Here is a 23,520-nt window from a genome sequence, read left to right on the forward strand (position 1 = left end):
ATGACATTGGTTGCCAGATAAAACAGCTAAACCATGTGGCTTGCGCTGCTTGATGCCATCTAAGCCATTAAAAAAATTTGACGTTCTAGTTAAACAAAGATTAAAATATTAAAATTTTATGTAAAAAGTAATTTGTTGCAATTGTTTTTATACGAATGCACGTCGTATGCAAAGAAGCCAAACTAAGACAATACGACGTCTATCCATATCCAGGAGGGAAAATTCACGGGTTCACGTGTGTCTGTGTATCGCTAGCAGCCGTCGATTTGGTGGGAACCTGTCAAACGGAATAGTTACTCTTTTTTGTTATGGGCAGAAAGCGGCAAAGGAAAAGGCAAGGGAAAGCACCCAGAGCAGAAAAACCTCAAAAGGTGCGCTCAAATTTTCCTCGATTGCGTGGAAACTTTTGATGTTGTAGCTGTTAACTCGACCTCATTTTGATTACTGAAGGTGCTGTGCGTAGAGAGCGCGGAAATATTTCTTTATTAATTGCATCTTGCAGTTGTAATGCTATCTGACGCTGTCAACTGATTAAACGGTGCAGCCAAATATGCGCGACAAGCTGGGCTAACTTAATCGTGTTCTCTTTCAAGTGTCTTTCAGTAAGTGGTATGAGCGAAACAGATTGTTTATATGATCGCCGATTGAAATGCGTAGTCCTTAGTTGCGTTATCTAAGAGCGCGCATTATTTCATAAATTATTTCATTGTGCTAGCTTATTGGTTAACGTCAGTAAATTGTTTTTCACGAAAAGGTTCACGAGAATGGCGGGCCTCCTTTGTACACCGAGATTAACAGGAGCAACGAAGCCTTCGAGAAGTACTACAAGGTAAGCTTTCTTTTCTATCATGTTTTTGCTTTTTTTTTTATTAATATCAGACTTTTGGATTTAGTGTCAACTTACACATGGCCCAGTGTGTGTGTTGGCACTGAGTGCCATTTATAATCACGCTGTCCACTGTGTGTACTATCTCGCATATGTATTGTGAAGCATGAACGTTAACTTCCATTTGATGAGGTTATATTCATTCACAGTATTCATCTCGCCAAATAGATTCATCTTAAGTTATAATGCCACTCTGCAGACGAAAATTTTTGCTATAGGAAATAAAGTTTTTGTTACTGTAAAAAGTGACCCTTGTTAGGAATACCATGTTAATGTTATCTACACAACACAACAGTTGCAGTGAGAAAAAAATTGAAGTCAATGTTTTCCTTTCAAAAGTGGTATCTTTATTCCTCACGCCAACAGTCATAACTTACAAATAAATCACTGTATCCCATAATGCTTTGGTATTTATATAGGCCTACCAATGTACTGTGCAATGGACTAGAATGAAAAGTATTTGATGAGTGTTTGGGAAATTAACCTTGAAAGACCAAACACACACAAAAACTGGCTTTTTGCAAGGCTATGTTTTTAAATAACAGGCCATAATATAAAAAAACGTCTTCAGTGCATTTCGGTAATCCTGATTCATTGCACGCCTTAATGTCTAACAAATCAACGTGGAAGCATCGTAAAAGAAGGTAAGGCGTGCAGACACAGACGCCAGAGAAGCAGACAACACAAACGCCGTGGAAACAATGTGGAAAGTTTTAAGAGAAAATTCTTAATTGAGTGGAACTTAACCATTGTTAGGTGTAACAGAAAAAGCAATCGGACCTTGGGCATTTTTCTTGTTTTGTCACACTTCATATTTCCAAGCGTTGATGCACTAGCTGAGACTTCCTTGTCCGTGTGGTTGTGTTATTATTTGCGGCATGCAAGCCATTGCTTTGGCCACTTTTGAACCCTAAACTGTGCTATCAGGCTGCTAGTCACACAAAAGTGATTTTGCTTGCCCAGTTGATGGACACTGCATGGTGGCAAAAGCAATGCATTGCTCCTTGAATGTCGGTACTTGGCAAACTAAATGCAAACACATCGGGTTGTTGTGGTGCCCCTTGTGGGAATTTAAAACTAATTTATATCAGAATATTGTGCTTTCAAAAATATATTATTGATGTGAGGAAGAAATAATGGTAAATTGACACATCACTCATGTAAGCCAGTCAAAGTTATGAAAACTTGATGCTAAAACTTCCAATGAAAAACGTAATTATCTGAAGGAAATTTCTATTTCAAGAGTGGCATCATAGCCTTAACCACATAAAGCCAAAATACAATGAAGCCAAGGAAAGCATAGGGGAAATTAGGTGTGGTTGAAATTGGAATGTAGAAAAGAATGAAGAAAAGGGAAATGGGGGGGGATAGTGGACGAAAAGATAACTTGTCGCCGGCGGGAGCCGAACCTGCAACCTCCACATTACGCGTGCGTTGCACTTCCAATTGTGCTACCGCGACAGCCATCAATTCGTCCACTAACTCAGGTATTTATGTTCACTAGATCTAGCCCTAGGTGTGTTAGCCAGCGCCACTCAGAACCATGGTGGGCGGAAGTGGAACATCCTTTTTAGCCCGATGGCGTCATGTAACATGTGATCTTGGGAGAGCAGGCACGTGGCTAAGAAACCCTCGCATGCTACTTATGACATCAAGGCTGCCAGATTGGAGACCCTTGCAGTGAATAAACGAAAGAAGGGTAACCGAGGGGCTCGATTTTGTTAATCATAACCACATGAAGCCAAGGGAAGCATCGGGGAAATTAGGTGTGGTTGAAATTGGAATGTAGAAAATAGTGAAGAAAAGGGAAATGAAAGGGGACAAAAAGATAACTTGTCGCCGGCGGGAGCCGAACCCGCAACCTCCACATTACCCGTGCGTTGCACTACCAATTGTGCTACGGCGACGGCCATCAATTCGTTCACTAACTTGGTTATTTATGTTTACTAGATCTAGCCCTAGTGTGTTAGCCAGCGCCAGTCAGAACCATAAGTGTGTTCAGAGTTGCATCATGAGTCTACCTGGTACAGGACCTTGAAGCTTTTGTATATCTTTGAATTCAAAAATGTCATTCTCAACGCCTTGACAGTCCTGGAGATTTTTGTATTCCTTTAAAATCCACAAAATTATCCTAAATGGTTCTTGCTTCAACACATTGGTTTCTGGTGTCAGTACCAATAAAGAAATGGCAACCACACCTAGAAATTCGATTAGCAGTGGCAGAATGACTGCCTGGGCATACCTGCCAACTCTCCCAAGTTTTTCATAATGTTTACGAATTTGGGCCCATTTTACAATTTCGTGAATGTTGCATCAAGTTTTACGAAAGATACTGTTTGCAAAAAAGTTTTGCTAGTGGTTTTTGAACCTTCCATTGAAAGTCTCCTAATGATGAAAGGACTCCAGAGGGCTACTTGCTTTGAGCAAGTTTATACAGACAAGTTCCTGAAGCAGGCAAAATTGGCAAAAGCATTATAATCTATGTGTTCTGAAACTGTGCTTTTTGCACAGTGCCCAATTACTGGATAGCCTTATAGTATACAGTAGTACAATATGTTATATCGTAGTGCTTATGTCATGGTACTTATCATAGTATAATATGTCCACCTTCCTGTGCAATAACCCGTGCCATACGGGTGCAAACCACTTAATGCCTAAAGTTTAGGGCCACTTGCAGCATAGTGTGTTCTCATAACTCATGCGGCCGTCGAATGCGTACTCTTACTCCCAAGTTAGCAGTTATGGCAGCACATAATGCACGCATTTCCGAAGTTATCTGGAAAATTTCTACATAAAGAATGGTTCCCTTAATTGTCATTCTTCTGTCTGTGTTTTCTTTGTAGCTTCATGCTACAGTCGAGTGGATGACAATAATTATTTTTCCTTTTCATGAACCTTCCCTTACTTTGCGGGCTTCTGTAGAACTGATTTGCCATATTCAGTGACCCTGTGCTTCAAGTTGTTGATTACTTTAGCCTCACTCTGCGATCTGCTAACCTCAGTGTTAGCTCAAATGGAAGAGCAACTGGCCTGGGAAGGCATTGGTCCGAGGTTCGATTCTTGGACCAGGGTGAATTTTTATTCAATTACGAGGGTTTCTTTCTGCGAAACTCATATGGGTTTCCTTTATATCTTCGTGCTACAGTCGAATGGATGGTAATTTCGCTTTTCATGAACCTTCCTCCACCTTGAGGGCTTCCGCAGAACTGATCTGTCATGGTGGAGGTTTGTGGCCATGCTGTAGACCCAGGCCCCCCCAAAGTTCCATGTAAAGCACACCTTCATATTTCAAAAAATCTAATCTAAAAGCAAAAATTATAAGCAAGAGCCACTTTGTGTCACTAAGTCCGGTAAAAGTGATTAACATGGCGAAGTGGCCTACGGATTATATTCATGCTGACACCATTTTTTATAGTGAGAAAACAAGGGTTTATATTTGCTTGGCTATAGTTCGGTAGAGCACAGTTTTTGGGCTCTGTTATGTTTTCAGTTCATAACATGTGACTCGCATGAGTGAGTGTACATGCATTTATGCTGTTGCTCTGAATGCGCTCCAGTTCTGCACTTTTTCTCACCCTAACCAGGCACAGGATATAGTTCCAGAAAAAGAATGGGATGACTTCATGGCTGCTCTACGTCGTGGATTGCCTGTTGCATTCAGAATTACAGGCTTTCTTCCGTAAGCAGTCATTTTCACTGTTTTACAGTGTTTTGCAAGCATGTTAAATCTTCTAAAATGTCGAACTGTTTTCGTCACCACGAGGAAATGACATCTCTCCTTGCCAAGTTGCCTAGTGTTGCTTTGTTCTGCAGTTGAATCACTGTTTAAGTTAATGTTTAAGCGCTAGCTGTGATAAAGGCTAGGCATTGATCTCGAGCTTTCTGAATCGCTAGGTGGTCTGAAGATATTGCTACCTCCATGACAAATCAGTGTAAAAGATGTTCTATAGCATTCTTGTTTAAGGTACTATGCTCTTATCTTGGCTCGCACTGCTATGCTGCTACATTGGCCCTCACAATGAGTAGCGGCATAGGAGGTGACTGAGCAAGCCGAAGCAAGTGTCAAAACCTCGCAATGTCCTTATTCTATGTGACTACGTTCTGCATCATAATGTTGCAACACAGTAACCTTTTTGGAAACAAAACTAAAACTGGCTATAGAAGAGCAGTTATAATAAATTAATTAGGGTGCTCCGAGCCTTGCCAGTATTCTTCCAATGTTAAGGGGTCTAGAACCTTCATTCAATGCAAAAAAAAACTGAATAGTTGAAAACACCATGTCGGTACTTTAATGGGACATGGCGGCAAACGCCCGCGCACGCTATAAGGGAAAGACGAGACATGACTTTGACATGGCAAAACTTCTATGATACTGTGGGCACAATCAGTGTGTTTTGCCGCCCATGATGTGCGACGCGCCAAAAAACGCCTGTGCCACCACTGACTCATGAAGGGAAAGGCGAGGTGTGACTGCAATGCAAGAAAACTTCCACGGTACTGCAAGCACAATCGGTGGGTTTTGTCGCTCGTGATGCAAGGAGGGCAACACCATTTGGTGGTGTTACAAGGAAGCGAACTTTGCGTCGCATCACTGAACACTGCTTTCTCATAGGTGGAAGCGCACGTGGCGTCGCATGCGTTTCCACCAATGGAAGCACCTTCCAGCGCCTCTCTCACTGCATAACGTGCTAACAGCATGAAATTGAGCAACGAGCTAAGAGAAGCTAACGCTTTAAAATTAAAATAAGATCACATATGTTAAGTGCAAAAGGTAGGAGGAGGGGCAAAAACTAGTAGCATTGTAGCAATGAAAAAAAAGAGGAGGAGTTGCACATGGCTTAAATATAGCCTAAAATATCCATGCATAGAACCCTTTGCTTCCACAGAGTTCAGTTTTGAAGTGCGTCTCTAAAGTACACAGAGACTGAACTGAACTATCACTGAACACTGCTTTCTCATTGGTGGAAGCACACGTGGCGTCGCATGCGTTTCCACCAATGGAAGCACCTTCCAGCGCCTCTCTCACTGCATAACGTGCTAACAGCATGAAATTGAGCAACGAGCTAAGAGAAGCTAACGCTTTAAAATTAAAATAAGATCACATATGTTAAGTGCAAAAGGTAGGAGGAGGGGCAAAAACTAATAGCATTGTAGCAATGAAAAAAAAGAGGAGGAGTTGCACATGGCTTAAATATAGCCTAAAATATCCATGCATAGAACCCTTTGCTTCCACAGAGTTCAGTTTTGAAGTGCGTCTCTAAAGTACACAGCCCTAAAACAATCTTGTTAGTAGTACTATGTGTTGTGCAGAATTCATGTTTTGAAAGTTTTCATGTTTCATATGTGCACATCTCTGTTCCAGGGAATCTAAACACTTGCTGAATGTAATCAAAAGTCAGTACTTTACTGAACTACTAAATGTTGGAGGAGATGAAGTAAAGGCTGGGAGACCATCCAATCTGACATGGTAGGTGTTACTGTTCTTTTTTAATTGTTGTCTTCTTAATTTAGCAGTATATAGGCAGTGAAATTACAGCACAGATTGGATGAGTGGATTGTCTTAGCTGGTGATGATTGACATGCTTTTCTGTGCTTCATCGGTTTGCACATGCATACAACCGTTTACCGAGCTTATTTTCTGGAAACCACTGTTGTGGCAGCAACATGGGGAACATGGTTGATCTGCTCAAGCTATTCTCTTGCATAAGATATGCATCTCCCTCTCAGGCCTGAATTGCATGTGCAAGCACATGGTATCAGGGCAGAAAAGTTTAATTTAAAATGAATATTAAGGGTTACAGCTTTTATTTGTACGAGCAGCATACTTTGCTAATTTCCACTTTTTTATTTGTGGAGAATAAATATTACTGGAAGGTGAGCTGTGTAACAACAGTTGTGTAAGCACATGTTCAAACAGCCAGCTTCCAGCTGGAGCAGCAGTAAAATGGTTCACGGTACTACTGCCACGGAAGAGTGACAAAAATAAAGGTGGTGTGCCTGTGTCTTTCGGGCACATTCTGATTGGGACATACAGCATCTCACTCAGGCCACCAACATCTTCACCTCATGGTGAAGAGATTCCTTGGCTGGTGCTTTCACCACTTTTGACATTCTGACCCAAGAGTCCTGTAGTACAATTTATTCTTCATAACCATTTATGCCTGCCCAGGCTTTTATTAAACCCACTGAAGTACAATCGCTGCAGAAGAAGATTGACACAAGTGACATGATCAGAGCAACTGTAGTAGAATGCCATTATAGCTAACCAGTTGGGATCAGGCCATACTTGCCAGTGGTGGCTTTTCATAGTCATTGATGGAAGAGAACATGTTTTTTTACTGAAAAGGGGGAAAGAAAAGAAAAACAGGGAATGCTGTTGCTTAACCCCGTTTATGCCACACTGTTATCTCAAATTCTGACCAGAATTGGCCAAATTATTTTTCAAAGACCCCAGTCGCACCACAAACCACTGAGAGGAAACTAGCTTGTCCATGGCATTTCAAGAAAAATGAAAAGTACTGTTGATGAGCTGAGCTCATCCCTGGGCGTTTTTTACCAGCAACGTGTGGATGAACGTAGCTCTTCCTTAGCATTGTAGGGGTTAATGGAGCGGCAGATTCAGTAAGACCCTAGCTTGAGAGAACATTTCAGGAAGGAGAATGTCTCTGGAGTTTTTGACTTTGTTGAAGTTTATCTGCATCGGCTGCACAGTGCCTTGCACACACTGTTGATCCACTAAGGAAGTGAATACATAAACCTGCCATGTGTAGAAGATGCGTAGTAGTTTGTTCCTGTTGTGTTGTGCTGTGTGTTTTTATTTATTTGCTTTTCTATCTGAAAAATAGGTATCCAAATGAACTGGCATGGCAACTTGATTTGTCTCGCATCATGATACGGAAATCGGAGGCATATGCACGGCTCCACAGTTTCTTGATATCAGAAACAGACACCGTAAGTGGAAGCAGATTTTCGTGATTTCATCTCCTCCTGTCTGCTTGCAGCTATCATATACTGGGTGGCCATGAATTACCGACTCAATAATATGGCCAAACCTCAATTCTACAAATCTTGGTGTTAATGAATACTGCTTCTTTAGTTCACCTGGAGTGCTAGACCATGTACTACCCTTTCCGATTTAGCAGTGTGATTTTACATTGCTATGGACACCAGGGTATTAAATTTCAGTTCTTAACCCTTTGAAGGTCGAATTATTTTGAAAAAAAAATTTCCTAGATGGTCAAATTACATTATTGCGGATATTGAATGTACAAAATGTATAAAGTCGGGAATAAATAGTGAAAAAAAATTAGAAACAGTATTTTGATGTCGGCATCACTCAGAACTCCAAATGTTCAATAATATTTCAGAGTGTGGTATTTCTTGAAACACGGTTCTACGCACAGTGCCTTATCGCAGTCTGCACACCAAAAACGCCGACAGTCAAGATAGAAATCAACTTCCGCCGCCCCTGCAAGAGAGTGCTGACAGAGAGAAAACTCAGGTTTGGCGCGCCTCCGTTGCGATCACGCGGCGCAACCGAAACCGCGTAAGCGCGTTGCCGCAGAGAGCGAGAATACCTCGTGAGCGGCGCTGATAAACAAGCTAAGAGAGTGCCAATCAAGATAGAAATCAACTTCCGCCGCCCCTGCAAGAGAGTGCCGACAAAGAAAACTCACGTTTGGCGCGCCTCCGTTGCGATCACGCGGCGCAACCGAAACCGCGTAAGCGCGTTGCGCAGAGAGCGAGAATACCTCGTGAGCAGCGCTGATAAACAAGCTAAAACAGCGCCAATCAAGATAGAAATCAACTTCAGCGCCACTGCAAGACAGTGCCAACAGAGAGAAAATTCACGTTTCGCACGTCTCCGTTGCGATCACGCAGCGGAACCGAAAGCGCGTTGCTGCAGAGAGCGAGAATACCTCGTGAGCGACGGTGATAAACAAGCTAAGAGCAGCGCCAATAAAGGTAGAAATCAACTTCCCCCGCCCCTTCAAGGGAGTGCCGACAAAGACAAAAATCACGTTTCGCGCGCCTCCGTTGCGATCACGCGGCGAAACCGAAACCGCGAAAGGGGTGTTGCCTCAGTCTGCGTGACGCACGCGCTGAAACTAGAAATCAGTTCTGTTTATCTCCGCAAGAAGGTGGCAGCACCTCCTGGTGAGCATGCATCGTCATTATGGCGCGAAATTTCAAACGGAGCATCGAAACCGTACCCGTACGGCAAAGACCTTGCGGGACAGAAAACCGCCACCGTACAGATACGGCAAAAACCTTCAAAGGGTTAAAACATGATGCTGATTGCTCAGCAAAAGAATTGCAGCAACTTTAGCAGTGTTAGCAGACTTGTAACAAATTATATGTCAATAATTACTTGTAATCAATTATATTTTTGGTAGTGTTGTGATTGATTGATTACTTTTTTTTACTCACTAATGGTAACTGCAATTCAATTATATTTTTCAGTAACCTATTACATGTAACCAGTTTATTTATTGGTAAGACAAGCTGTAACAGGTGACGCAGCTTCGAGCACTTGAATTTTGCTGAAACTGTGTACAGTAGAAAGCCTGCAGTTGTGCCATGCACCAACCTCGCAGATGCACATGTTCAGACCGACAAACTCAGGTGCACAGTATTTGTTCCGTCATCTTAATACTCCACCAGATGTTAGGTGACAAATGAATCGATGCTACTGTGGCTCCATAGTGATATCCACTTCGGATGTTGGTGCCATAAACTCACCTATGAATGATTTTTTAGCTTTTCATTGGCCCTACTTGGAGTGCCTTGTCCGAGCCCCAAAAACAATGAACCGCTGCGCAAGCATATGGGCATTGAGTAGCCACAATCTTGTGCGCAAGGTGTTCGCACGTTGCAGCACCGACCTTCACTGCAGCACCCATGTAGTGCAAGTTTTCAGTGTCGCTGCTGATGTCCTCACAAGAAAACGAGAGAAGGTAACCGACGGAAATGTTGGAAAGTGATAGTTAGTGAAGCTGAGCAATGTGTTATTTACTGCAGAGGACTTCCTAAGAGAGCCAGGCCAGCTCGCTGTATTTACGGGATTTGTGCATTATTAATAAAGGGTGGGAGGAAAGTAATGTAAAAGTAATCTATTGCATTTTAATAATTGCTTTATTAATTTTGCAGGGCTGTAATTGGACACTGTAATCATCAATTCCATTTTTGAATGAAGTAATTGTAATTGGTTACTTTTTTCTGTAACATGCACAAGTCTGATTTTAACCTTTCTGAAGGAAGTCTGGGGCGTGTGAGTGTTGTGGGCCAACTATATACATTTAAAGCCCTCACTCTTCAGCTTGTCCCATGGTTGTCTTCTAGAGAAGTCACTGGGTAGGGGTATACTTTGTTGCTCGTTTTAAAAACGACTGATGCTTTATGAGTTAACGTTTCTATAGTTAAACGCCTAGGTTAAAACTAAAGTTAACCATATGTGATCTTCAAATGCATACTAGAGTCATCGTCCCCCCCCCCCCCCCCCCCCCAAAAAAAAAAAAAAAGAAATTGCGGATAAAAAGACTTGTTATTCCAGAGGCAAGATATCCTCTACAAAAAAATTTTTCAGTGCTCTTTTAAAGATAGTGCACAAAAGTAACAGATTGGTTTTAGCATAGACTGTTGTACACTTTAGTACATTTCTTGTGGAGCATATTCGCAGCATGTGGAAGATTTTATTTAAAGTTTTCTTTTTCCAACAGGGTAACATTACACGACAAGAAGCAGTAAGCATGATTCCGCCTCTTCTGCTTGACATCCAGCCCCACCACAAGGTTTGTCTTCTTTTTCACCATGTGTTGTAGCTCAGTGACTTGCATTCTGCTGCTGAACACAAGGTCACGGGATTGATTCTCATTTTACCAGCCGCATTCTGATGGAGAAAAGTGCATAAATTTACACTTGCCTAATTCGATTTAGGTGCACTTAAGGGGCACTGAAGAAAAACACTAAGATCAATGTAAACTGATGAAGTATTCTTTAAGAAGTATTTTCATTCTTCTGGGGCAAGAACATTGATTACTACAGCAGAGCCCCGCTGTTACATTCTCAGGTGCTGCGTTTTTACCGGCTGTTAGGTCGTTTTCGGCCCGTCTCGGCATAGCTCCCATAGGACCCAATGCATTGGTAACCCCGCTGTTGTGTCGCAACTGTGGGACCGTTCCCACATCACGTGTTGTGAACTGTAGGCCCCGTATCTTGAAAGCGATCTGCGATGTGCAGGGTTCTCCCCAGAAAATTTGGAGAGGTGGACATTTGAGGACAGGAGGGGGGCACAGGCACACAATAATGACAACACAACAGACGTTCGAGCGCAATCACGCTACGCAACAATGCAAGAGACTTTATTTCTGCAAATACAGCTTCATCATCATCATCATCAGCCTATATTTTTATGTCCACTGCAGGACGAAGGCCTCTCCCTGCGATCTCCAATTACCCCTGTCTTGTGCTAGCGTATTCCAACTTGCACCTGCAAATTTCCTAACTTCATCATCCCATCTGGTTTTCTGCCGACCTCGACTGCGCTTCCCTTCTCTTGGTATCCATTCTGTAACCCTAATGGTCCACCAGTTATCCATCCTACGCATGACATGGCCTGCCCAGCTCCATTTCTTCCGCTTAATGTCAACTAGAATGTCGGCTATCCCCGTTTGTTCTCTGATCCACACCGCTCTCTTCCTGTCTCTTAACGTTAGTCCTAAGATTTTTCGTTCCATCGCTCTTTGTGCGGTCCTTAACTTGTTCTCGAGCTTCTTTGTTAACCTCCAAGTTTCTGCCCCATATGTTAACACCGGTAGAATGCAATGATTGTACACTTTTCTTTTCAATGACAGTGGTAAGCTCCCAGTCAGGATTTGGTAATGCCTGCCGTATGCACTCCAACCCAATTTTATTCTTCTGTAAATTTCTTTCTCGTGATCAGGGTCCCCTGTGAGTAATTGACCGAGATAAACGTACTCCTTTACAGACTCTAGAGGCTGACTGGCGATCCTAAATTCTTGTTCCCTTGCCAGGCTATTGAACATTATCTTTGTCTTCTAATACAGCTTATGGGGGTGCTATTCTGGAGATTGGTTGAAATCTGCCATATTGTTGAAAACTCAAGTTCCCGCCTTATCTGATTGGTTGAGAGCGCCGGAGAAAAAAAAAAAAGCACCGAGAGGGGACTTCCTCTTCTTTATTACTACTGTGATAGCAATTATATATGGACACTCCAGGCGTATTTCTGCCGTCGCCGCCGTGCGCCTTAGGCTCTATGTGCGAGTGAAAGCAGGCAAGGGTGAACCGACGATTGCGGCTCTATCTCGCGCATGCAAGGGTGGGGAGCGATAAGGAAGCTCTCCGTCTTTAATGCTCCGGAGGAAGGTGGGGGGAGGCAGGGGGTTTACTCCGCGCCGGCCTAGCGACCGCATGTGCCCGCCGGGCCACAAGGCTCGGGGGGGCGCGAGATTACGGAGGGGGGAGGCCACGTACTACGCCGCGCACTCCCGGCTTGGTGTAGGACAGTTACGCCGCGCGCTCCCGCCCCGGCTGCTCTACCTTGATAGCCATCTGCGGCGGGGTCAGAGTCCTTCCTCCTTGTGCTGTGTTTTCGCGGCTTAGTTTGCGTTGATGCGAGCGGCGGGACGGAGGTTAATTCGCTCGCTGCTGCTGCCGCGCTTACTCGCTACAGTGTTTTGACAGCGAGTTTCCGCGGTCATCGAGTGAGATGCGTTCATGTTTGCTTGTGTGCGCGTGACACCATACTTGTTAATTTAGTTAGTATGCCTATGTTTACGAGTTAACACGGCCGATAAAACAACTATCCTTACTTACTTTGTACAGCTGTACACTAATTTTCTATCGCAATCGATGCTTTCAGGCAAAACTGTGACTTTTTTTTTCTTCTTCTTTCTCTGTTCTTTTTTTTTTTTAATTCTATTGTGGAGGCAGTGACGCATCGGATTTTGCCCTTCTTTCTGCGCGCACCTCTTCTTTCTTTTGCGTTTCTTTCGGCGGCCGTACCAGCTATGCACACGGAGAAATGTGACTTCCGTGCTCTCGGGTGTGCCACACGGTCGCACTTTTCGAGGTATAGTACCGCAATCGTCCGCGTTTACTGCCAGCTTCCCCGCCTTTGTTTCTGGCTTGTGAGCGTGTGCGGCTACTTCCCGCCGGCGTCCATGCTTGTCCGTAACAGCGCGCTTGAGGAAGCCAGCCCCTCGCGCTCGTAGCTTCCACTGCATAGGCACAGAAAGTTGTCCCCAAGTACAGCAAATGTGAAGCCCGAGAGGTGGGCGGCAAAACCACCGCCGCCCACCGTGGGGAGAACCCTGGCGACGTGGAAAAAGTGTGCGCCCACGCAGCATTGTACTCTGGCATCAACTGCGTACTGCATGCGGTCGCGTGGGCCGTATCTTGAAAGCGATCTGCGTTGAGGGCAGAGTCTAGGCAGTGTAGGTGCGTCGGCAGCTCGTAGCTATGTGTGTGCTGTGTGTTCTCGGCGCTCAGTTTGCGTTGAAGTGTTTGACACTGCGTGTCCGCTCTCATCGAGTCTGATGTATTCATATTTGCCTGTGTGCGCTGACACCATGCTTGTTAATTCAGTTAGTAAGCAAAGATTTACAAATTTATACGGACGATAAAACTACTATCCTTACTTTGTATAGCTGTCTACTAATTTGCTATCGCAATTGATGCTTTCGGCTTTCGGGTGAAACTGCGACTTTTTTTTAAACGTAAGAATTCGGACAAAATTGTGTGCAGTTCACCACTACTCTCATTTCTTAATTTTTCCTGTTTCTTGGCTCACGTTTCCTGGCTCTTACGTTTTTTTTTTTTGTTTTTTTTACAGTCCCGTGAAAAACGTATCAGCCAGGTTCTACTGTACCATAAGAAATGAAGGCCGAGCTTCCCTCTTTTGAATTTTATGCCCCAACTTCATTGGCAGTTCGCTAGTGTAATGTTATTGATTTCAAAGTATGTTATCATATTTGGGCTGTTTTACCACAGAAAAACTTCTCCAGATTTCCCAGGTGGAGTTTGGTTCATTTAGATCAGTGTACTCCTTAACCAACAAACAAGTACCGTTGAGTACCATTTTCCTGGCTCTTATGCTCTAAAATTCTGGCACCGTTTAGTTTTCATAAAGTTATATGTATTAGCTGTCTATTTGTTACCTTTCTTTTCCTTGTTATTACGTCCAAAAACTGCGGCGATGCATCACTAATGCAGCATCGTCTGTCGGGTAGTGTCGTTGTTGAGCTTGCTAAGGCACAAATAGGAGCCCATGTCAGCTATTGTGAATATGTGTCCTCCAGTAATGGCATCGAGACATTGGAACTGCTGAGCCCGTCTGACATGTCTCCGGTCCCAATATTGCTTACGTTTAAAGCCAAGAGGCAGATGACTGGCACAAGCGATTGCCTTGTTCACGGATACTGTCGTGGCCTTAGATACAACCTTGTGCTGTTAATTCGGTGTGCACAGCTGTGCAGAAACTGGAAAAGGCTTCTGTTATCGAACATTTAACCCTAGCACCAGGTGGAAATCACAAGCTTCATTTAGTGGGATTCGTGGCCATAACTGCTCCAAAAGAGTGTTTAATGCCTATATGGACTAGTGCCGCCTGGAGCCAACTAACCAAAAAAGTACTTTTTCTTGCCGAGTTTCAGTTTTGATTCCGGAGTTATTGGCTAAATGCCTTCGGCCAACACTGAATGATGGGTAGCTAAAGTCATTTGTTGGATTAGAGCAGGAACAGACGACAAGGAAGAAGTTTTGTGCGCAACTCGCTTTCTTTTAAAGGACCCCTAAACCACCTAGAGGTCGAAATTTAGTTGTGGTGTTGCAGTTGTGCACGAGTCTACAACGAACATGTAGCCGCGAGAATTTTTCGCAATGGTGCCGTAATAGCGAAGTTACACGCGTTTGATGATGGAAACACGGCCCTCACTCGTTTCGCTCTTTCCTTCGCTACTCTCCTCGTTGACTGGTCTCTCCTCCTCGCCGTGTGCTCCTCCAAATGTCATGTGACATACGAGGTGTGTTCAAAATGAAACCGAACTTTTGAAAAGCGCGCCAATTGGCAGAGGGAGTGCACTGTGGCTACTGAGCGCATGTAGTGGCAGGTTTAGACAACAAACTGGAATTTGCCGCATTTCGCTCTGACCGTTAGTTGGCGAGCTACAGCCGCTGAAGTGAGAACATGAACAAGCTGTTCCTTGAATTGGTGCCAAAGTGACAATGAAGGAATTGGAAGAACAGTGTGTGTGTGTGTGTTGTGTCCCGTTCCTGCGTCCAGCGCTTTGTCAGGCCACATTGACAAAAAAAATCCAACCCAATCTAATCCATTATTTGCATCATAAATGAAAATAAAATAAATAATCCAGTTGGAAGTTCATCATGCAAAACATTGTTAAGAAAGTAGTAAGGAAAATCTATACATGTGCTATTTCGTTAACTGCAGAGCCGCTTCTTACGCTGACGGGGTTGTTGGGTGCCCTAGTGGTCCTAGTCTCATTAAGCTAGCCAGCGAAAGCCGCCTTCCGCAACTAGCAACACTAGACTCTCCATCGTTCTCCTTGGCGTCAGCTGCTCTGGCATTGCATAGGCCTACGGTCAGTCATAGGTTTAAAAGCAAGAAGCGCTAGCGCAAAAAAGATCTTCAAGTATTTTGAATGTAGTGCTCAGCCGAAGTGACGTTGGGTAATTTGTTGATACCACAGAGCAATGCAGAGTGCGAGTGGCAATTTATTACCGTGAAAAATACGAGGACGCAGTGCCGCTCGTACAAGATGCTGGGAAACGTCAACTTCGCAAAATGTGAAAGAAATGGAATTTCTTACAATAAATCATTATCTGAGAAATTCTTCAACACCCGCCGTGGTTGCTTAGTGGCGTTGGCATTGCACTGCTAAGCATGAGTTCGCGGGATCAAATCTCGGCCGTGGCGGCTACATTTAATTGGGGGCGAAATGCAAAAACGCCCGTGTGCCGTCATTGGGTGCATGTTAAAGAACCCCAGGTGGTCGAAATTAAGCCGGTGTTCCCCACTACGGCGTGCCTCACAATCAGATGGTGGTTGTGGGATGTAAAACCCGAGAATTTAATTAAATTGTAAATTATTCTTGAAGGCAAAATTAGCAACAACAAAATGCTTGCAAAAGTGAGACCTTGATGTTCATGTGGTCATTTGTATATGTGTAAATAAACGTGTAAAGATGTTCGGCTGGGAGTACTTGAAAATATTGACATCGGGGGGGGGGTTGTTGCGTAACCGACTGACCCCCCCTCCCCGGTCGGAAGATCTCCCAGATTTAGCTTTTCCAAACTTGGCATGTATCTAAATGGCAAAACTGCAAACGAAACTAAAACCATCGTCCAGGAAATCTTCGCGATGGCATGGGGGCAAAGGTTGAGACGTACTGACGGCGGTCAATAAAGTGTCAACTTCCCGAGAGAATGCATTTCGCGCCGCTGTTACAGCATTTTTCGTACATTGCGGCCGACGCCTAGCTCAACGTGCGTGCCCGGTCGATCGCGAAACACCCATTTTGCGGCACATGCACCGTCACAATGAAGCGGTTTAAATTATCACAATTTCACTGCATATTTATCACAAAGTCGGCAAACTTGGCAAGCTTGCGCTTACTGGAAGTTTTATTTCCAGAAGTCGCACTTCACGGCAAGCAAAGGCGTTACGCGAGTCTCAGAGTCCGTTAAAAGTTTTTTTTTTCCTTCCTCCATGGTTAAAAGAGCCATCGCAATGTCATTGTCGTGGGCTCTAGTACCTTTAAGATGAGGTTAAAAGGATCCATTACTTTCGAAGCAGTCGCCGGAGTCGGTGTGTCTAGCGGGTTGTCATTTTCCCCAAACGACAAGACGTTTGCATCATGTTGACAACAGCGGCCGCGGCGCGGTCGCAGTATCTTGAAAGCAACCTGCACCGTGCACAAAGTGCGCGCCCGCGCGGGCCTCATCTTCAAAGCGATCTGCGATGCGGGCAAAGTGCAACTAGTGCCGGTAGAGTCGTGTGTGCTGTGCTTTCGACGTTTCGTTCGCGTTGAAGCGAGAGATGGCACAGAGGTCAATTCACTCGCTGCTATTGCCGCGCCTTCTCATTCCAGCGTGTTGACACCGAGTTTCCGCGGTCATCGAGCGAGATGTGGTCATGTTTAGCTGTGCGTGCATGACACCATGCTTGGTAATTTACAGTGGAATCTCGATGATACGAATCTCACGGGGTCACGAAAAAAATTCGTATTAGCCGAAATTCGTATCATCGAAACACAATTAAAACTACAGTAGAACCGCGTTATAACGAAGCGGGATATAACGAACTAATGGATATAACGAAGCAATTGTAATTCCCCTTGAAATTTCCATAGACGCCCATGTATTTAAAACCTCGTTTTAACGAAGCGAAAATTTCCTCACAATGGATATAACGAACCATTCTTTGTCCACAACGAGCATTTACTGATCATTTTGGTATACGTGAATTCAATATCTTATAGCGCGCGACGGTTTACGTCCCATCACGGCTGCGGTAATTCAAAACTCGTGCTTTGCGCTCCCCAGGAGCCGCCTGCCAACACGCGCGTGGGTGCGCGTCTCCCTGCCTCCCCTTTCCTCAGCAACTAATGGACTCGCCCGCGCAGCAACTCGCGCGAGCGTGCGCGTTAGCCGGCCTCCCCTCTCCTGTGGAACTCATTGACCCACCCGCGCATCTGACCTCCTCCTCCGACACGAGATGGACACGAGATGGACAACGGCAAACGTAAGCGCAAAACTATAACAATCGAGCAGAAGTCGGCAATGCTGAAAGCCGTTGAATTAGGCGTCAAGAAAAAAAAAGTGGCCGAAGATTTCGGCGTATCGTTGAGCACGCTGTCGACGATCTTAAGCAAGAGAGAAGCTATTACCGGCGCTGTTGCACGTGGCGTCAAAGGCAACCGAATGAAGCTGCGAGCCCCCGCCTTCGAAGCTGTCGAGAAGGCGGTGTTCAACTGGTTTTTAAAAATCAGAGCAAGCGGCACTCCTGTGAGCGGGGCACTTCTGCAGCAGAAGGCAAGGAACTTCGCGTGCATCATGGGGCACGATGATTTTGTGGCGAGTGACGGCTGGCTGCAGCACTTCAAGGAGCGCCACGACATCGTCGGCAGGGCTGTCAGCGGGGAATCGCTATCTGTGGACCGCGAAGCTGCAGTGGCGTGGACCGAGAAGAACATTGTGCAGCTGCTCGAAAAATACAGCCCCAGGGATTTGTTCAACGCAGATGAGACTGCCCTGTTCTATCAGATGTTGCCGCAAAAAACCTTGGCCCTCAAAGGTGACCGCTGCCAGGGCGGTAAGCAGAGCAAGGTCCGTGTGACCGTGCTACTTTGTGCGAATATGGACGGGTCCGAAAAGGTGCCGGCCCTCGTGATCGGCAAAAGTGCATCACCACGATGCTTCAAAGGAAAGCGGAAACTCCAAGTGAGTTATGTGTCCAACCGCAAGGCCTGGATGACAAGAGAGATCTTCGCACAATGGCTGCATGAGTGGGACGAGCAGCTGGGCAAGCAGAACCGCAAGATATGCCTCGTCCTGGATAACTGCGCGGCCCACCACACTACCGTTGTGCTTAAAAACATTGAACTGTGCTTTTTGCCGCCTAACACTACTGCGGTTGTGCAACCCCTCGATCAAGGTGTGATCATGAACTTTAAGTCGGGCTACCGCAAGCGTGTCATCGACCGAATTTTGCTCAATATGAGCATGAAGCGCGAGACAACGATCGACCTGTACATGGCGATCGAGATGTTACAAGCTGCCTGGATGGCCGTCACTGCAAGCACGATCGCCAACTGCTTCCGGCATGCCTCATTTGGCGTCAGCAGCGGAGAGCCCAGCAAAGATCTCGGTGATGTCGCCAGTGAGGGTGCCGCGGGCGACCAGGCCCAGACGTCGTGGGACGCTCTCCTTGACGCCGGCGTTGTGCCTGACTGCGACACATTCTGCACGTACGTCGGTGCCGATGCTGACGCGGTGACAACCGAAGAGTTGTCAGATGCGGAAATTGTGCGCGCGGTGACGGGGGTGCATAATGACGACAGTGACGAATGTGTCGACACCCCTGAGCCTAATGTTGGCGAACCCGACGAACCGACGCCCGCACAAGCGCTGGATGCGACAGACCTGCTGCGCCGCTTCTTTGGTGCTCACGATGACGGCGAGGACGGACTCGAAATAGCGGCTGCAGCTGAAAAAGCAGTCATCCGCTTGAAGAAGAGTCGGCAAAAGTCTATTAAGGACTATTTTTCTTCGAAGTGATCTGCCAGCTGGTGTGCTGAATTTGGCGGAAATAAAGTGCATTGTTCTTTATTATTTTGCTAGTTTTTTGCCTTCCGACGGCCGTTTTGCGCTGCGCGGCGGGCTGCTGTGATATTCGGTGGTGAGTACATTCTCTCTTGCTGGCTAATTGTCGGTAGAAATGAATATTGGCTATAACAAACTAATGGTTATAACGAAGTAATTACGACTCCCCCTTCAACTTCGTTATAACGAGGTTTGACTGTAGCTAAATTAAGGGGGGACCTGGGTCTCGGACTAAAAATTTTGTAGAATCTTTATTCTTTGACGTATAGTGCTGAAAACTTGTACATATATGTAATGTTATGTGCTTATTTCCAATATAAGGTCCGTTTTCGTATATGTCCTTTGGTTTGAAATTTTATGCAAGCTTTCTTTAATTATCTTCCGGAAAGATTTGCCAATTATGTGTTCCTTAGGTATCACTAAACAGGGTATTAATGGTTTGTGTACGATTCAAGGAGTGCAACAAAATGAATCTTATTGCTCTGCCTTACCTAGAACAAGAGTTGCGAGACTTCAAAACTTGAAACTCGAAAAAGTTTTTCTGGTGACTAATTCAATACCTCGTAACTCGTGTTCTAGGTGCTGCGGCAGACCAACAAGGTTGATTTTGTTGCACTCCTTGAATCATACAGAAGCCACTGATGCCCTATTTAGTGATATCTAGAAAACACATAATTGGCAAATCTTTCCGGAAGATAATTAAAGGAAACTTGTGTGAAATTTGAACCAAAAGAGATAAATGAAAATTGGCCTTATATTCGTAATAAGCACATAACATTACATATATATAAAAGTTTTCAGCACTATACGTCAAAGAATAAATATTCTACAAAATTTTAGTCCAAGACCCATGTCCCCCCTTAAAGAGTCGAGAGGTGAACTCACTCAGGCACACGTACGTAAAAAGCATTTACAGTATAGACCACTTATAACGTAACTGTTTATAGTGCAGAACTAGCTACAACGTGGCCTTTTCCGACTCCCGTTTACCCTCCCATAGAACTCCATGTATACGCATACCGCTTACAGTGCAGCCACGTGAGACGAAATTGCGGCTTCTGCGGGAAAATCTCACCGACAAGGGCGGTAGCGAGCACGAGGTGCGCCCACTGATGGGAGAGGAGATCAACGAAGGCGATGCGGAGGAGGAGCATAAGACGTGGAGCACGAGTCCAAAGGCGATAAAGTCGTCACCGCGCGCCGTATGTGCGAGTGAAAGCGCGCGGGGGACACGCACCTTCACGGACAGAGCAGAGAGCAAACGCGACTTCAATTGCGCGAAAGGCCGTGGGGTATGGGAGGGGGGGGGGGGGCGACGCTGTGCTGCGGCGCCAAATGCGTATCTTGCAACTGAGCGCAAGGGTAACTGGCGACGCAATCTCCTCACGCGAAAGGAGCAAAGCGGGAACGTAGCACGGGAGGGAGGGAGTGGGGGGAGGGAGGGTGGGGGCGGCTCCTACTCTGCCAACAAATGCATTCTTGTACTTTGCGCCTGTGCCGGCTGTTGGTGTTGTCGCGCGCTATCTTGAACGCGATCTCCACACGGCTCTGACCTTTGTATGCGCTGTGCTTACGCCGCTCAGTTTCCGTTGAAGCAATAGACCGCACGAACCTTCGCTTGCTGCGGCGGTCGCGCTTGGGGAAGTGCGGCCGCCGCAGCGAGCGACGAGACCAAAAGAAAAGCAACAAAAGCGCCACCGATTCAAACTCTTCGCGTCCAGTCGCGGCTTCCGCGCTGTCCGGCGCCGCGTCCGCGCCTCCGCACCAAAAGAGAAAGGGAAAACGCACGTGACTGCGCGCTGTTCTCTTTCGCGGCCGTCGGTGGGGTGGCGTTTATTCGTATCAACCGACGCGGGTCGAAAATCGATTCGTAACAACCGTTCTCTAGCACGTTGCAAAGTAATGGGGCTCGGCCAGGACCTCAGAAAAATTCGTACTAGCCGTGATCGTATCATCAAGATTCCACTGTAGTTGGTAAGCGAATGTTTACAAGTTTATACAGCCGATAAAACTACTATCCTTAGTTTGTATAGCTGTCAACTAATCTGCTATCGCAATCAATGCATCGCCTTTCGGGTGAAACTGCGAAATTTTTTCCTTCCGCTTTCTGCCTTGGCGATCATATGTGCCTCTTCCTCGAGAGAGAGAAATTTACGCTTCTTTGTTGGCGTAGCCATTTTGACCGGACACATACACCACAGAAAATGGCAGCAATTGTGGTGATCCCGTGCAGTCTCGCATAGGCGCGTGATGACCACGCATGGCTATGGATTGCAGTGGCGTAAATCGGTGCTGTGAACTTGATTTCATTCGTGAAAATCTCGTTCAAGTGGACATACAATCATCACAGCTTTGGAACAGCCGTCTAATTTGACTACTCGGCAGTTCCAATTTCAACTCGGACCCAGTTTTACTCTCGAAAAGTTCGTTGAAGTGGAAATACCGAATAAAACGCCTTCGTTATGGAAACAAATGGCACATGGAATGAATGGGAGGCGCTGCTGTCTAGCCCGGCCCTGGATGATCAGCTACGACTGATCCAACAAGCTGAGCGGATGACCCGTGCTAGTGGGGCCTTGGAATAGGGGCACCACCCTGCTGGACAAACTCTGTTTTTAACCCCCTACCCCCTCTGGGAGACTGGGGTAGGAGCCTGTCCGGTTTCTGAATATAATAAAGTTTTACTACTACTATGGAGAGACTTTTTTGTATTACTTTCTACGGGCAGTTGATGGGGAATCGGAAAATCTTCGTTGTGGCGGAAATTTCGTTGTAGTAGCATTCATTGTAGGGGAATTCGACTGTATTATGCACACTTTGATGAAAATAAACAATTTCTTAAGGTATTTTTATGTCTCACTCCTAAAGGTTAACATTCCATCTAACTGCCAAGCAGCGATAGCAAGCGTCATTTAGCAGGTTTTCAATCATTTGTTGGGTTTCTGTTCAATTTGAAATAAAGTTTTGTGTGAGAGAAGCCTTCCTGCCTCATCTGTAGCATTGCAACAAATGTTATTGGATGTTACATGTTCCCGGATTATGTGTTCCTTTTCTGTGGTCCCCTAAGAAACATATCAACAGGGTTCTACTGTAACTAAACCAAAGGAGACCCTGTCAAAATTATGACATTACATTTAGCTGGTGTGGGAACTTCAAGGGCATCGCCACCCATCTTTCGACTTTGCCTTTTTGCTGGCTTGCCAAGTATTTGCTTATGTTTAGAGTGAGCTCCTCAGTATTCTCAAAACATAATTTAATAGTAGCTTAGCTTAATATTTCTTTTTAGTGTCACATTAAAGAACATAGGTTGTCCATATTAATCCATGGACCACATTTTTCAGGCAAGTGAGAGAGAGAGTGATTCAACTTTTATTGATGCCAGCAACCACGAGGGCGGACACAGCCTCCCTCCGCCTAGCAGACGACCGATATCCCCTGGGTTTTAGCGGCTGCCTCGGCTAGCTGGACGGCCCAGATTTGGTCTTGCTGGTCTGAGCTGAGCAGCAGGGCCTCCCACTGCTGCCAGTTTTGAATTTTGCGGCCCCTTGAAAGGAGCCGCCTTCAAGCATGCCCATAGAATATGTGGCAGATCCGCCCTACCTTTACATAATTTGCATTGATCATTGTATTGCCCTGGATAGAATCTGCTGCAGGCCACTGGGTTAGGATATATGTTTGTTTGCAGGAGGCACCAGGCCACCGCCAGTTTCCTGGTTAGTGCGGGATGAGCTGGTGGGTACCGGGCCCTTCCCAGCCAATAGTAATCTGTTATTTCTTCGTAGCTGACCATGCGGTCTCCTTTCATTCTCGACTGGGCCGGCTCACTTGCTCAGCGAGTAAGTCTTCGAGCTACATTGTGAAGTGCCTCGTTGCCTGGCGAAGAGGAGTGCGTGGGCGCCCAAATAATTGGGATTGACCCGCGATGATGGTCACTGGTATTGTTTAGACTTTTAAGCGCCTCTGGCGAGATGTGTCCTTTCGCAAAATTATGAACTGCGATTTTTGAGTCGCTTATGATAATTCTCGCTTTGGTGGAGGCCACCGCTAATGCTATGGCGGATTTTAACTGGGCACTGCAGCGTTTCCACAGACCAATCAAGGCTCAAACGCCACGAATCCTGATCCCGTCCGAGGTGTGACGATCTGGTGAGAGCACACGGCATTCATATTTGCTGCAATCACCTCCCAGTGGAAAAAGAGCCATCCTGGCGACTCAAGAGAAAGACAGGGCGAGTGGGTCATGATATGGTTTTTGGTGCTGCAAGTGGACTGTT

At 45.6% G+C, this 23,520-nt stretch overlaps 1 protein-coding gene across 1 annotated transcript in view; it reads left to right on the plus strand.

The window, feature by feature from the left end:
* The first annotated feature begins 196 nt into the window (after positions 1 to 196).
* LOC119431774 (RNA cytosine-C(5)-methyltransferase NSUN2-like) overlaps positions 197 to 23,520 on the plus strand; it is a 100,738-nt gene continuing 77,414 nt past the window's right edge. Inside the window, exons 1-6 of the mRNA XM_037699248.2 lie at positions 197 to 371; positions 755 to 829; positions 4,471 to 4,565; positions 6,249 to 6,353; positions 7,732 to 7,837; positions 10,606 to 10,677. Coding sequence (XP_037555176.1) covers positions 309 to 371; positions 755 to 829; positions 4,471 to 4,565; positions 6,249 to 6,353; positions 7,732 to 7,837; positions 10,606 to 10,677 — 516 coding nt within the window. The 5' untranslated portion in view covers positions 197 to 308. The remainder of the gene's footprint in view (positions 372 to 754; positions 830 to 4,470; positions 4,566 to 6,248; positions 6,354 to 7,731; positions 7,838 to 10,605; positions 10,678 to 23,520) is intronic.

Source organism: Dermacentor silvarum, chromosome 1 (genome assembly GCF_013339745.2).
Source record: "Dermacentor silvarum isolate Dsil-2018 chromosome 1, BIME_Dsil_1.4, whole genome shotgun sequence".
NCBI lineage: Eukaryota > Metazoa > Arthropoda > Arachnida > Ixodida > Ixodidae > Dermacentor > Dermacentor silvarum.